The following is a 16,424-nucleotide window of genomic DNA, read 5'->3' on the forward strand; positions in this document are numbered from 1 at the left end:
TCTCACCAAAACCAGTTTATTGGGTATGAGTCACAAAGAGCAGGGCGGCCAACAACCACAGCTGGTTGGGGAAACTGCACAGCACTGGCAGGAAACCTTAAGGTCAGAGGTACCCTTGAAATCTGAGATGACAACAGTGTGCTCTTTACAAAATTCAATTTTCTTTATGTTTCTGATGTTTGTGTTACCTCACTTTATGCTGCCTACAACTCTCAAGAGTGAGTCATTAAATCCCTGCTGAAAACAGAGAACGACAACTGAACACCCAGCACAGGGTAGTGTTGAGCTTCTCATACTAGGATATGTGGCCAGCAGGGCTCGCCACAAGACAAACAGGACTCTTCTTTGAGCATCAATTTTATTCCCTAGGTCATATAAAACCCTTTTCTGCACTGCAATGAACATTTTATAGAGTAGAATGCAAACTTTTAATGATTTAACATTAAACGAACTAGACTTCAAAGGAAATGTAGGCTTCTCATAGGTTGCTGGGCCATAACCTCACACTCCAGAGTGTGTGCTCATACTTCCTACCACTGGGGGTGCTACACTAGAAAGTTTAAGAAGCTCTGGTACTGGAAAGAGGCCAGGCTGTGAAGTCAGACAAAGTTAGACTGAAATTCTGGCTCTGCCAACTTGTTAGTTATGTGACCATGGACAAGGGACATAGCCATATCTGCTTGTCTATTAAAGGTCACAGACTTGTTACAGAATGAGAAATCAAATTGGCCCACAAATATACTAGATTGCATTTCTATTGGTTTTGCCTACCCAGCATCTATTATTTTGGCAACAAAACTAAACCTTCTTTCAGAAACTGCCTCTTATCTTTAATCCAGGTGGCTCAAGTAGGACTGACCCCAGAGCCTGCCTTAAAGGGGGGCACAGGGACCAGGTCTTTCTACCCAGAGTTCCCACTGAGGCTCGGCAATGGGACAGGCTCTAAGCCTAAGCGGATCTTGCCTTCCACTGCAGCTGCTAAACTTATAGAATATAAACCAGGAACTGCCTATGACCATCGCTGCCTCTGGATTTAGAGAGGCTGCCTAGAAACAAAGCTGACACACAGCAAGTCAGGGCCAGGAGTAGAAAACAGCCTGGGACCTAATAATACCTAAGACCATTTGAGCTCCCAGATCCAGCCATGCCCAGACTCACCAGATAAGAGAATCAATATATCCCCTTTTTTGCTTAATTTGAGCAAATCCAGCTCATCTGTCATTTGTCAGAGAAAGAGTAGTGATGATATAAACCGTTCAACAATTTTTATGTAAGAAAGGTCAATTTGAATTATAATAAAGGCCAGAGCAGTGGCTCATGCTTGTAATCCCAGCACTTTGGGAGGCCAAGGCAGGAAGATCATTTGACGCCAGGAGTTTGAGGCTACAGTAAGCTATGATCATGTCACTGCACTCCAGCCTGGGCAACAGAGTAAGACCCCAACTCAAAAAAAAAAAAAAATTATAATGATGTGCTAGACTATATTCAACATCGTTTGAGCCCAGAAGTTCGAGATTAGCCTAGGCAACAGAGCGAGATTCCATCTCTAAAAAAAACAAAAAAGGAAAAAAGAAAGAATTTATAATTAAGTGCTACTTTATACCTATTAAACAACTGAATTTTTTTCAGCCATAATATCCAATACTAGAGCATCTCTAGTTAAAAGATAAAGACTGGTCTCCTTCCTTGCCCTTGTCTCCATGGAAAGACATCTTTTTGTTTTTTTTTTGAGACGGAGTCTTGCTCTGTCACCAGGATGGAGTGCAGTGGCTCCATCTCAGCTCACTGCAACCTCTGCCTCCCAGGTTCAAGCGATTCTCCTGCCTCAGCCTCCCAAGTAGCTGGGACTACAGGCGTGTGCCACCATGCCGGCTTATTTTTTTATTTTTAGTAGAGACAGGGTTTCACCACATTGGCCAGCCTGATCTCAAACTCCTGACCTCAGGTGATCCACCCACCTCAGCCTCCCAAAGTGCTGGGATTACAGGCGTGAGCCACCACACCCAGCCAGTCCTACATAATATAAATAGCATACAAATCGCATGCTAATATGCAAAGTGAGTGCTGGATGCCTGTGCCTCATCAAAGTCTTCTTCTCAACCCACATTATGAAGCACAAGTAGAATACTCACCCTGATACTCTTCCAATGCCTGTAATAATGCCACCTCCTGGCACCTCCTCATTGTCATATAACTGGTAACCCGCAAACTGGGATAATTCCAGAAATGGAGACCTAAAGCAAAGAAAGGATGTTGTTTGAATTAATGTCATTAAAAACTACACATTTAAACAGTTACACATGGAAAAGGAAAAGATTTTTCCTCAATGGGACAATATTTCAAATACACATGTTGTATATAAAATCTATTTTTAAAAATCTAAAATGGGTGTGGTGGCTCAAGTCTGTAATCCCAGTTATTCAGGAGGCTGAGACAAGAGGACTGTTTGAGCCCAAGAGTTGGAGGCCAGCCAGGACAACATAGTGAGACCCCATCTCTTTTTTGTTGTTGTTGTTGTTGTTTTTTGAGATGGAGTCTTGCCCTGTCACCCAGGCTGGAGTGCAGTGGCGCGATCTCAGCTCACTGCAACCTCCACCTCCTGAGTTCAAGCGACTCTCCTGCCTCAGCCTCCCGAGTAACTGGGATTACAGGCATGCGCCACCACAACCAGCTAATTTTTTGTATTTTTAGTAGAGACGGGGTTTCACCATGCTGGCCAGGCTGGTCTCAAACTCCTTACCTGAAGGTTATCTGCCCACCTCGGCCTCACAAAGTGCTGGGATTACAGGCATGAGCCACCACGCCCAGCCAAGATCCCATCTCTTAAAAACTTTTGGAGGGAGGTGGGGTGGCTCATGCCTGTAGTCCTAGCACTTTGTGGGGCTCATGTGGGTGGACTGCTTGAGCCCAGGAGTTTGAGACCAGCCTGAGCAACACGGGGAAACCCCATCTTTACAAAAAAAAAAAAATTTTAACACAGCTGGGCATGATGGTACATGCCTGTGGTCCCAGCTACTTGGGAGGCTGAGGTGGAAGAATCACTTGAGCCCAGGAGGCCAAGGCTGCAGAGAACTGTGACTGTGCTACTGCACTCCAGCCTGGGCAACGGAATGAGACCCTGTCTCAAAAAACAACTAATGGCCAGGCACGGTGGCTCATGCCTGTAATCTCAGCACTTTGGGAGGCTGAGACAGGTAGATCACGTGAGGTCAGGAGTTTGAGACCAGCCTGGATAACATGGTGAAATCCCATCTCTACTAAAAATATAAAAAAAAAAAAAAATTAGCCAGGCATGGTGGCACGTGCCTGTAATCCCAGCTACTCGGGAGGCTGAGGCAGGAGAATCACCTGAATCCGGAAGGCAGAGGTTTCAGTGAGCTGAGATCATGCCACTGCACCCCAGCCTGGGCAACAGGGCAAAACTCCATCTCAAAAAATAAATAATTAATTAATTAATTAAAATAAAAATCCTTTCCAAGTACCAGGCTCTCTTCTAAGGGCTTTAGAAACACTCACTTATCGCCTGGTGTGGTGGCTCATGCCTGTAATCCCGGCACTTTGGGAGGCCAAGGTGGGCAGATCACAAGGTCAAGAGATTGAGACCATCCTGGCCAACATGGTGAAACCCCGTCTCTACTAAAAATACAAACATTAGCTGGGCATGGTGGTGCGCACCTGTAATCCAGCTACTTGGGAGGCTGAGGCAGGAGAATCGCTTGAACCCAGGAGGCGGAGGTTAAGTCAACGGAGATCGCGCCACTGCACTCCAGCCTGGTGACAGAGTGAGACTCCGTCTCAAAAAAAAAAAAAAAGAAACACTCACTCATGTCCTCCTTAGAACCACCTTCTGAGATGGATCTTATTGTGACCCTCGTTTACTGATGAGGAAACTGAAACACACAGAGATCAAGTCACTTGTCTAAGGTTACACAGTAAGTAAGGGGCAGAGCCGGGAGCTTCATAAGCAATCTTGCCCCAGGGGCCAGGCTCTTAACCACTAGTCCGCCTCTCACTTACTTACATGGTCAAGATACATTAGGAGGGAAAAAAGAGAGTTGGCTACAAAACAGCAAATTTAGTACGATTTCATTTGCATTTTTAAAAAATGTAGGTGTCTGGTATATATATATATATGCATACAAATGGCCTAGAAGGATAATATACTAGGTGTTAACAGTGCTGTCTCCAGGTTGGATGTGTGTGCACGTGTCAGGAGAAAAAATACTTTGGGAGTTTTCACTTACCCCTCTCTCCCCCTTACACTCCATATCCAATCCTTCAGGAAATCCTGTTGGGTTGGCTCTGTCTTCACAATACATCCAGAACCCTGCACTCCTACCACCACCACTACTACTACCCTATGCCGAGTCCCCATCACGTCTCCCTCAAATCCTTGCAATTGCCCTCTACCTGGTCACAGGGCTTCCACCCTTGCTGCTCCATCTACTCACAACATAGCAGCCAGAATCACTCTTTTAAGCTATGTCAGATCATAATCATCTCCTGTTCAAAACCCTACAATAGCTCCCCATTTCTCCCATGGTGAAAACCAAAAAACCTTTATGATAACCCACAAGGCCATACAGGATCTGACCCATCTCCTACTCCTCTCCCCTCACTCCCTCCACCACAACCACCCCAGCCTCCTGGCTGCCCCTTGAGCATACCAGCATTATCTGGCACACTCCCACCTCAGGGCCTTTGCACTGGCCATTCCCTCTGCCTGAAACACTCTTTCCCCAGAGAGTTACAAGGCTCGCTCTCTCTCTCTCTCCTCCTTTAAATCTTTGCTCAGACATCACCTTCTCAATGCGGCCTACCTTGGCACCACCTCTTAAAACTGCAACTTGCCCTATATCTTCCTCTCCTTTACCCTGGGCCACCTTTTCTTTTTCTCATGACATTTGTCACTTACTAACACACTACAGAATTTACAATCTTTTTTTTTTTTTTTTTTGAGACAGAGTCTCGCTCTGTCACCCAGGCTGGAGTGCAGTGGCACAATCTCGTCTCACTGCAACCTCTGCCTCTGGGGTTCAAGCGACTCTCCTGCCTCAGCCTCCCAAGTAGCTGGGACTACAAGCACATGCCACCATGCCCAGCTAATTTTTTGTATTTTTAGTAGAGACGGGGTTTCACCATGTTAGCCAGATGGTCTCGATCTCCTGACTTCATGATCCGCCCACCTCAGCCTCCCAAAGTGCTGGGATTACAGGAGTGAGCCACCACACCCAGCCAGAAGTTACAGTCTTTACTGTTGCTTTCTGTCTCCCTTTGCTATGATGTAAACTCCAGTAGAGCAAAGATCTGTGTCTGTTTTGGTCACTGATATATCACTAGTACCTGACCAATAGTAGGCTCTCAATAAACATGTCAACACATAGTGCTTGACACATAGTAGGCTCTCAATAAACACATGTTCCTGAATCTTACGATGAGAACTAGAATTCAAAATAACTGATTTACAAGACTGTCTAATAAAGTACTATGGAACAGAGAACACTCTGAGTCAGCACTTGGCTATGTACGCACCCTGGGTCTATGAGATTGTCAATTCTTTCTCTGGGCAATAGTTTTCCTCTTGATATGTGAAGTGCTCGGGCTTTCTCACCACCTCCTATGATAGAAACGTGATTAGATTAGATTAGACTGACATGATAAAAAGGTCTCAATGCCAGAAAAACATAATACTTAATCCAAAATATAGCACTTTTTAAAAGTTCAACATATCCTCTGAGAAAAGGCTAATAATCATTCACTCAACTTACAAGTTGCCAATTTTCTGAAGTAAATGTAAAAACTGGTATTAAAAAAAAATCAATCTATCCCTAATTTTAGAGTATATCCTAGAGTCTATGTTCTGAATTCACTAGTAGTTACATAAATTACAGAGTATTTTCTCTGCAGCTCACATATTGCAAATATTGCCTCATCACCACATTTATTAAATACATGCTATGATAGATCCGGTAAATTCCTATCTTCATTTGTACCAGGTAAAAATAAAATTTTAGAAATTACTTCCATGATAAGTGCAGTAAATTTACCTAAAGATGACATTAGTGATCCGTAACTTTTTAGGCTTGCAACTGGGTGAGTTGAACACTTTAGCAATTTAAAAGTCCCCTTCCTTGACTCAGAGATTGTCTTCAGTGCTTCTCAACATTGCTCACATCATGACAGACAAAGAAAATTATAACTGAAGAGCCCACTGGAGTATTCTTGGGAATATCTATAACCCACTCTTGGCAAACCAAGGTAATGGAGCAAGAACAGAAGTATCAAATTGTACCTTTAATAATTAAAACATTAGTTTATTTTTATTGGTGCCCAAGAATTTCATCTTAATATAGTCTTTGTCTAATGAAATGTTCAGCTATTTCAGAAAGCTATTTCTTTGTTTATTTAGGCAAGAAAATAATCTCAAACGATCTTCCAAGTAGGACCTTTTTTTTTTTTTTTTTGAGACAAGATCTTACTCTGTCACCCAGGCTGGAGTGCAGTGGTGCCAACATGGCTCACTACAGCCTTGAACTCCTAAATTCAAGTGATCCTCTCACCTCAGGCTTCCCAGCAGCTGGGACTACAGGCATGTGCCACCACTCCAGCTAAATTTTTGTGATGAGGTCTCACTCTGTTGCCCAGGCTGGTTTCAAACACCTGGCTTCATGCAATTCTCCTGCCTTGACCTCCCAAAGTGACAGGTGGGTCATGCCTGTAATCCTAGCACTTTGGGAGGCTGAGGTGGGCGGATCACTTGAGGCCAGGAGTTTGAGACCAGCCTGGACAACATGGTGAAACCCCATCTCTACTAAAAATACGAAAAATTAGCTGGGTGTGGTGCTGCATGCCTGTAGTCCCAGCTATTCGGGAGGCTGAGGCGGGAGAATCGCTTGAACCCGGGGGACCAAGGTTGTAGTGAACTGAGATCGCGCCACTACACGCCAGCCTGAGTGACAGAGCAAGACTCCGTCTCAGGAAAAAAAAAAAAAAAAAAAAAAGACTTAAGACAACATCACTCTTTAGCAATTCTGTCTAGAGTGGGGCCTTACAATTTGGAGCAGCTGGTGAATTCTGGTTTTATTAGGAAGAACCAGAAAGAGGGTTATCCTTGATGCAGGCTCACAGAGCACATAATTAAGCTCCCCTGACATTTAATTCTTGGCAAAGCTGTGACAGCCAAGTTTGTCCTTTCCCCCTTCTCCCTACCTCCTTCCCCAGGGAGTCCGGCTCAGTCCTCTACCCTCCTGTGGCCACCAGCCTGCACCACGGTTCCTCAGCATCCACCATCCCCAGCAGGCACCTGATGCCACAGGACTCCTCACCCCTCCATTGAGTCAAACCCACCTCTTTTTTCTTTTTTTTTTTTTTTTTGAGACAGAATTTCGCTCTGTTACCCAGGCTGGAGTGCAATGGCACCATCTTGGCTCACTGCAACCTCCGCCTCCCAGGTTCAAACAATTCTCCTGCCTCAGCCTCCCGAGTAGCTGGGATTACAAGCATGCGCCACCACACCCAGCTAATTTTGTATTTTTAGTAGAGACAGGGTTTCACCATGTTGCTCAGTCTGGTCTCGAACTCCTGACTTCATGTGATCCACCCACCTCGGCCTCCCAAAGTGCTGGGATTACAGGCATGAGCCACTGTGCCTGGCCCCAAAACCCACCATCTTAATGTCTAAGGGGGACAGTGAGTTCACCAAATCAAACTCTCAAAATGGGCATAACAATTGAGTTATCATCCCTAACGAAACACTTTCATTTCAGCAAGAGTTTGAATTCTTTTTCTGGAGACAACACCTTGATCTAAAATGGCTTCAAAAGTATGAATTCCATAGCTGGGTACAGGGGCACAGGTATAGTCTCAGCTACTTGGGAGGCTGAGGCAAGAAGATCACTTGAGCTCCCGACTTCGAGTCCAGCCCGAGCAACAGAGTGAGGAGACCTGTCTCTAAATAAACAAGTAAATAAGCAATTCTAGACCATACTTTCCAAATCCAGTCTTCTTCACTATTTTTATACTCCTGAGATCCAGTATTTAAACTACTCTACCCTAAATGTAAAATTTTACATTAAAAGTATTAATATACAGTTTTAAGTATTATATACTTGTTGATAAAAGTTATCTGAAACAGTCTATCAAATATGAAGAATGCTTTCCATCTGAGATTCCGCACTTAGGGAGGAAATATTAAATGCCTACTAAGAAATCACTGGCCAGGTGTGGTGGCTCATACCTGTAATCCCAGCACTTTGGGAGGCCAAGATGAGAGGATCGCTTGAGCCAGGGGTTCAGTCCAGCCTGGCAATAGAGCAAGAACCCGTCTCTTAAAAAAAAAAATTAATAAAAATTAAAAATAAATTATTTATTCATAAAATTTATGAATTTGAATCTTTACTTTTCCCCCCAAAAGTGGTTGTACTCTATGAAGAGAAAAACTGGCCAAGTAATAGGAAAAATAAAATTAAATGCCTGCATACCAACAAATGCATAGTCTTAAGAGTCAAAAGCTCAGCCAGGAGTAGTGGCTCATGCCTATAATTGCAGCACTTTGGGAGGCCAAGGCAGATGGATCACTTGACATCAGCAGTTCAAGACCAGCCTGGCCAACATGGTGAAACCTTGTCTCTATTTAAAAAATACAAAAATTAGACAGGCATGGAGGCAGGCACCTGTAATCCCAACTACTTGGGAGGCTGAGGCAGGAGAATGGCTTGAACCCAGGAGGCGGAGGTTGCAGTGAGCTGAGATGGCGCCACTGCACTCCAGCCTGGGCTCAAGAGAGCAAGACTCCATCTCAAAAAAAAAAAAAAAGTCAAAAGCTTAATTCCAGTATTTTTCCTAAAAGCAATAACTATTTTAGGACATCTTAAGTAAAGGCATAAGCTGTGGAATAAATGCTGTGTTTACCTAGTTTTATATGCTCCACTCGTTCATGGAGCTGATTTACTAGTGTTTTCATCTGCTTGTAGTTCTCCTAAAACAGAAATAGAGGAGACAGGGGAGAGGAATATTAGAAAGCAATTCCTTTTTACCAAAATAAAGGTAAAAAAAAAAAAAAAACAGTGGTCTGTGCCAACTCTGTGTGGCCGCCACACTAGGCCACCCCATTTGTGGCAGCCACGCTGGGCCACTGGATCGTATGGAAAAGATTCACCCCTGCCTGTCTTGTTCAAGCACTTCTTCACCACCCCACTTGTCCATCTCTCCATATCTTACTCCTCTGTAAGCCTAATTCATGTTTTATCTCATCTTCAACTCTACTTCTGGCCACTCCTACTCAATTTAACATCTTTCTTCCTTAAACACCTTCTGAACTTAAATTGATCTCTATTTGTTTTCCTATTTTAAGGAATATAAGCTTTTTGAAGGTTAGAATACCATCTTATTTTTCCTGTCCCATCAGTCACTATCTGAGATTCCAGCCAATGCTTGCTTACTGACAAAGTACACTTAAAAACAAATCCCAGAGGGAGAAAAAGGATCCTATTTTTATTTTTAATTTTGTATTTTTATTTTTTGGGACAGAGTCTCCCTTTGTTGCCCAGGCTGGAGTGCAATGGTGCAATCTCGGCTCACTGCAACCTCCGCCTCCTGAGATCAAGCAATTCTCCTGCCTCAGCCTCCTAAGTAGCTGGGACTACAGGTGTGTGCCACCATGCCCAGCTAATTACTGTATTTTTAATAGAGACCGGGTTTCGCCATGTTGGCCAGGCTGATCTCAAACTCCTTACCTCAAGTGATTTGCCCATCTCAGCCTCCCAAAGTGCTGGGATTACAGGCATGAGCCACCGCACCTGGCCAAGGATCCTATTTTATGTTTTAAAAAGAACAGGCTGGGTGTGGTGGCTTATGTCTGTTATCCCAGAGCTTTGGAAGGCAGAGGCAGGAGCATCGCTTAAGCCCAGGAGTTTGAGACCAGCCTGAGTAACACAGGGAGACCTCCATCTTTACAAAAAGAATAAAAATAAAAAGAATAAAAATTTAAAAATTATCTGGGCATGGTGGTGTGTCCCAGCGACTTGACCAACTAAGGTGGAAGGATCTCTTGAGCCCAGGAGTTTGAAGCTGCAGTGAACTAGGATCGTGCCATTGTACTCCAGCCTGGGCGACAGAGCAAGACTATTTCAAATAAATAAATAAATTAGTAAAAAGAACAAAACTCGGCCGGCCGTGGTGGCTCACACCTGTAATCTCAGCACTTTGGGAGGCCGAGGCGGGCAGATCACCTACGGTCGGGAGTTCGAGACCAGCCTGACCAACATGGAGAAAACTCGTCTCTACTAAAAATACAAAATTAGCCAGGCAAGGTGGTGCTTGCCTGTAATCCCAACTACTCGGGAGGCTGAGGCAGGAGAATCCCTTGAACCCGGGAGGCGGAGGTTGCAGTGAGCCAAGATTGCGTCATTGCACTCCAGCCTGGGCAACAAGAGCAAAACTCCATCTCAAAAAAAAAAAAAAAAAAAAACAGAACAAAACTCTATGCTGGCATATATACACAAATTAAGTAATACACAGGGAAATACTGACAGTGAGAAGTAGAAAAGAGGTAGAGGGACTAACTTTTCACCCTTCTGTACTTTTAAATTCTGTTTGGTCAGCATATTACTTTAGAACAATACTTAACTAGCTAATTATCTTTGAAATTCAGACTTGGCCCACTAATACATTTTGCTCCCCATGTGATTAGCATCTCTAGTTATTTAGTTTCTTCTATTTGACAGAACACTAAGCAACTTCCTAACTGTTCAAACTTAGATGAATATTCAGTCTACAGTGTATCTCCATTATTTCCTATTTTCTACAGCTCCAAGAGCTCTGAGGGTCATGATTTTTGCTACATTCTCTTGCTCTGCAAAATCCAGAAAATAAAAAACAAGGAAGCAGCATGGTATTAGGGAAAGAACCAGTTGGAGCTAACACATATATACAGAACTTGTCACCCTACAACAGCAGAAAAAAGTATGTAACTTTTCTCAAGTGCACAGGCAACATTCTCCAAGATAGACTACATGTCAGGCCACAAAACAAATCTTAATAAATTTTAAAAGACTGAAATCATAAAAAGTATCCTTTTTTTTGTTTTGAGACGGAGTCTGGCCGTGTCGCCCAGGCTGGAGTGCAGTAGCACAGTCTCGGCTCACTGCAACCTCCGCCTCCCGGGTTCAAGCGACTCTCCTGCCTCACACTCCCAAGTAGCTGGGATTACAGGCGTGCGCCACCATGCCCACGTAATTTTTTTATTTTTAGTGGAGACAAGGTTTCACCATGTTGGCCAGGCTGGTCTAGAACTCCTGACCTCAGGTGATCCACCAGCCTCGGCCTCCCAAAGCGCTAGGATTACAGGCGTGAGCCACCATGCCTGGCCCAAAAGTATCCTTTCAATCACAGTGGAATGAAACTAGAAATCAATGGCAGAAGGATGACTGGAAAATTCACAAATATATGGAAATTAAACAACGTACTTTTAAGCAACCAGTGGGTCAAAAGCACTGACCCACTGAAGCTGACATTTGCCTCTACAGACTGGGCAACATCTGTGCCAAGCTCAGCCCATCAGACTTAAATCACAGAAGAGCCAGTACTGGCTACAGTTCACCTCCCAGGCAATCCTTTGTCAACCAACCTAGCCTCCTTAGGATGAGACTCACTAACCAAGAGGCAGTGTAGTTTAGTGGCAAAACCAAGTTCAACTTTCAGTTTCCCTACTTACTGATACTGCATTTGGCAAATCTTGATCTCTCAGGACGCCAGGTGTTTGTGTGTGTGTGTGTGTGTGTGTGTGTGTGTGTGTGTGTGTGTTTAATCACCTGCGAAACAACATTCTACAACCTAGTAATTTTCTTGTGAAGCTGAGCAACCACAGAGGTTAGTGCCTGACAGTCATAATGAATCGGAGCTGAGCCACTGACAAGTTTCCCACCCCATCTTTTCAACCATAGAACCCACCTAGGTAGAACTGGGTGAGTGAGAAGCATTATAGAGCAACAGTTAAGACCCTGGACTCAAGAGTTATGAGCCAGACCACCTGGCTTCAAATTCAGGCTCTGTGTTATCTCAGACAAATTTCTTGGACCCTATATAACACAGTCTTCCCATCTATAAAACAGAAATAACAATTGTACCTACTGCACAGGATCATTATGATAAATACATGAGTAAAACCACATAAAGCCTTTAGAAAAATGGTGGGTACACTATAAAATTCCTGCCATTATTATTACTTATTATAGTTGCTTTTATTTGTAATCAGGAAACACAGCTAAACTGGATCATTCATCCCATTCTCCCCCATCCTCATGGACTTGCTTTGTCTAATGTGAGCACACATTAATTTCATCACATGGCAGCAAGAATTTTAAATCCCATTTGTGTTCAGCCTCTTGCTCCTGTGCCTTCGGCCATGAGAAGGGCATGTTTAATTCAGGGCTGCTCTTCAGCCTCAGTCCAGGAATGGGAAGACACATGGAGCAGACCTGAACCTACCCTGCAGTGGAACAGTCACAGCAGCAGCTAACCAAAGGCCACGACACAAGTGAGAGATTAAGAAACAAAACAAAATCAAGTGAGAGACTAATATTTACTGTTGTGAGTTACTGAGATTTTTTGATTGTTTGTTACACAAAGCGCAACCTAGCAAAAGGTGATTCATACAAAACCCATCACCAAAGCCTTCTTTGTATTAATGGCAGTTCCACCTACCTAAATATTCTGCCCAGTTGGAAACTCCAAAGTCATCCATTTTCCCCTTCCACTCAGTTATTAACTCTATAATCTTTGCTCCTCAGGTATCTATGCCCCCCTCCTACATACAACTCTAACTTTGACTCCTTTATCTCAAGACTCATCTCTCCACTGTCACCTAGGTCTAGTCTTTTCCCTACATCAATCCATCCTCCACATTGCCACCACACTGATGATTCTACCATATCCATAGGATCATGCCACTTATCTACTTAAATATTTTAATGGACAACCTGCAAAATGGAATCTAAATGTGGCTTTTGCATGGAAGATCCTCCTCTATCTGGCCCCATAATCAAACAATCCCATCACCAGACACTATTCAATGAATTCCATGCCCTAGACATGGAATTCAAGTCCTCACACCAGATATACACTTTCACAACTCAGTACCTATGTTCTTGTAACTCTCTTGGTTTATACAGTCTTACCTTCCATCCTGCACCCTGAACTTGGCCAGCTCTTACCCAAGATTCATCTCACCCATTACTTCCTATCTGTAGCTTTCTGTAACCACCTTCTCAAGCTTTAGACAACGCTTCTCACACTGTACCACAGTTACCTGCTTTCATGTCCATCTTCCCTACAAAATTATTAGTTCCATTCCTACACATCCATACCAAATATCTAAAATAGTGCCTAGACCACAATAACCACTTAATAATTCTGAATTAAACATTCTGGACTGACAAACAATTGTGTGTTGTTTGCACTATTTAGATGTTATCTGTATAGACTTAGAAATCGTGGGAACACAGTGAAATTTTCCAGCTCTGATATTTCGCAAGTTTTGAGTTTTTTGGCCTTATGATGCCTCATAATTCCAAGAAAAGCCACTCAAAGATACTGTGGGATATTTTCTATTAACATAACCAACTTTTTTTTTTTTTCTTTTTTGAGACAGAGTTCGCTCTTGTTGCCTAGGCTGGAGTGCAATGGCACGATCTCAGCTCACCGCAACCTCCGCCTCCCAAGTTCAAGCGATTCCCCTGCCTCAGCCTCCCAGGTAGCTGGGATTACAGGTGCGCGCCACCATGCCCGGCTAATTTTTGTATTTTTAGTAGAGATGGGGTTTCACCACGTTGGCCAGGCTGTTCTCGAACTCCTGACCTCAGGTAATCCACCCGCCAGGGCCTCCCAAAGCGCTGGGATTACAGGCGTGAGCCACTGGGCTTGGCCATCATAATCAACTTTTAAACTCAAATTTCCTAAGCACAGCGCCCCTCGTTGGGCTGCTCTAGGCCAGTGGTTCCCAAAGCTGGCTGCCAAAAGTCCCCTAATGAGTTCACTAACAATATAAACACCGCGACTCCACCTGAGACCCACAAGGTCCAGAGTAGGGCTCAGGCAGCTATTCAGCGAGCTCCCCAGGTGGCAATTCTAAACCAGGCTTTAAGAACCACTGATTTCAAAGACACAAAGTACAGTGCCAGCTCTAAAAGTGAACTAAACTTTCTTGTATCTGTTAGGCTTTTCTTCTTCAAACTTCACGTGCGTCACAGAATCAACTGGGGCTCCGGACAAGAGAGCAGCAGTTGTTGAAGCGTGCCCCTCCTCCACTTGCTTCCTAGCCTGGCACCGGCGGCCAGGCCACCGGGGCGCTCAGCCTACCTGGTAGAGGGCAGAGCCCAAGTCCGGCTGGGTGCCCAGAGAGGCCACCGAGTCCCCGTGATAGGCGCGCAGCCCGGCGGGAGAGGCGCGGGCACACGGCCGCAGAGCTAACCTCAGGGCGGCCCACATGGCGGCGGGCACCGAGCGAGAGAGCGGCCCACGCTGGCCTGGAGCCGGTGCTTTCCCCTGCCGCTTCCCTGGCTGGGGCGGAAGCTGGGCTCAGGTCCTTGCAGCCCCAGAGAAGGCTTCTCTGATTCTCAGGCCTGTCCACACACGTGCCTAAGCGCGCCGCCCGCGATTGGTCAAGCCGCGCCACGCCCCCTGACCCAGCCAATAAGGGACAGAGCCTCAGCCCCGCGAGGTCGCGTCTAGTCCCGAGCGCAGGAGAGCAGGTCTCCCCGGCGGAGCGACCCTCACGTGGCCAGCTGGGTCCCCCGAAGCGGTGAGGCACTGAGAGAGCTGCGGTTGGGCTTGGATTGGTGTTGTGTTGACACAGCGATAGATAATATCACGATAGTGACTGTACCTAAGGCAGGAGAATAAATCTGGAAGCAGGGAACCTAAGGCTGTCTCACGCTGACTTCCTAGAGCTAAACTGAAAGTAAAACCCTAACTTTCCATGCCTAAGTAACAAAAGGACCAAAGGCTACTCCCTTTGCAAACCCCCCACCTTTTCCGCAGGGCAGATAGAAAATTGGCTGTCCCCGACAAATCAGACTTACTGCTGGTGGAGGCTTGCTTTGCCAAGTTTGAACCTTAACTCCAGCCTCTGAATGGTTGCTGTCCACAACCAATCAGACTGATTGGGGGTCCAGTCTTCGTTTGCATAGAAGTATAACTTTGTAATTTCACCCTAGCCTCTGATTGCTTGCTTCTTGCAACCAATCGGGTTTGAGGTGAGCATAAAATGGCCAATAGGAAACTTCTAGTGGGTATTTGGACCCAAGAAGATTCTATATCCGGGCCCTTGAGCTCTGCTCGGTCCGCTCCCACATTGTGGAGTGCACTTTCGTTTTCGGTAAATCCCTGCTTTCGTTCTTTCGTTGCCTTGTTCTTTCTTTGCTTTGCTGGGCGTTTTGTCCAATTCTTTGTTCACAATGCCAAGAACGTGGACAACTTGCAGTCACAACCCCCAGTGACACACCAACAACATGGGTGAATCGCATCTAACACGTGCTTGCGAACAGCACAACAAGCCTGTTGTCCTTTCACTGGAGACCTTAAACATTCTTCTGATTATTTTCGCTATGTAGTTATTTTTCTTTATTTTTTACTTTATTTTATTTCATTTTTTGAGACAGGGCCTCACTCTGTCGCCCAGGCTGCAATGCAGTGGCACGATCACAGCTCACTGAATCCTTGACCTCCCACCTCAGCCTTTCCAGTAGCTGAGACTACAGGTTCGTGCCACCAAGCCCGGCTAATTTTTTATTTTTGTAGGGGTTTCACCATGTTGGCCATGCTGGTCTTGAACTCCGGGACTCAAGTGATCTGCCCGCCACAGCCTCCCAAAGTGCTGGGATTACAGGCATGAGCCACCACGCCAGGCACTATGTAGTGACAGACTGTGGACATCAGCACTGTGGTCTTAAATAAAGGACTCCAAATATACCCATAAAAATTAAAACATTCTATACAAAATGCCTTGAACTTAAGGTTTTTCATTCACATATTTATTGAGCACTTACTACTTCTACTCCATTGGTTGCTTAGTGGGGCAGAGTAAAGGGGGAGGATGGGGTAGAGAAAGGGTGCGTCTACACCTGGAGGTAAACTTAGTTTCAGACTTCAAGGTACTTATAAGAAAATAATACAAATGGCCACATGATTTCTTGCTGAACTGTGTAGGACAGACATTAAAGGAACAGAATGCAATTGGGAAAGGGTTGCAGCTGAGCCTTGCAGAAGCATTGAGAGTGGACTGAGCTATGAACATGGCCAGGCTTTGTGCAAATGGAGGAGAGCATGAGCTAAACTGCAAAGGTATGATTTATACTGTGCTTGCCTCCCATGGTCAACAGAAAAAAAGGCCAGTAAAAACTGACTTTTCATATGTATCAGGGTAGCAG

General features: G+C 44.8%; 1 protein-coding gene across 3 annotated transcripts in view; it reads right to left on the reverse strand.

Moving 5' to 3' along the window:
* Positions 1-14,677, reverse strand: part of MCCC2 (methylcrotonyl-CoA carboxylase subunit 2) — a 72,788-nt gene extending 58,111 nt beyond the window's left edge. For 2 of the 3 annotated variants that reach the window (XM_063700696.1, XM_019013442.4), the window contains exons 1-4: positions 14,356-14,677; positions 8,911-8,977; positions 5,533-5,617; positions 2,133-2,234 (exon numbers count right to left, since the gene is read on the reverse strand). In XM_063700696.1, the coding sequence (XP_063556766.1) occupies positions 2,133-2,234; positions 5,533-5,617; positions 8,911-8,977; positions 14,356-14,484 (383 nt within the window). In that variant the 5' untranslated portion in view covers positions 14,485-14,677. The remainder of the gene's footprint in view (positions 1-2,132; positions 2,235-5,532; positions 5,618-8,910; positions 8,978-14,355) is intronic. The other variant, XM_019013443.4, reaches the window with a different exon arrangement.
* Positions 14,678-16,424: the final 1,747 nt, after the last annotated feature.

Source organism: Gorilla gorilla, chromosome 19 (genome assembly GCF_029281585.2).
Source record: "Gorilla gorilla gorilla isolate KB3781 chromosome 19, NHGRI_mGorGor1-v2.1_pri, whole genome shotgun sequence".
Classification (NCBI taxonomy): Eukaryota; Metazoa; Chordata; class Mammalia; order Primates; family Hominidae; genus Gorilla; species Gorilla gorilla.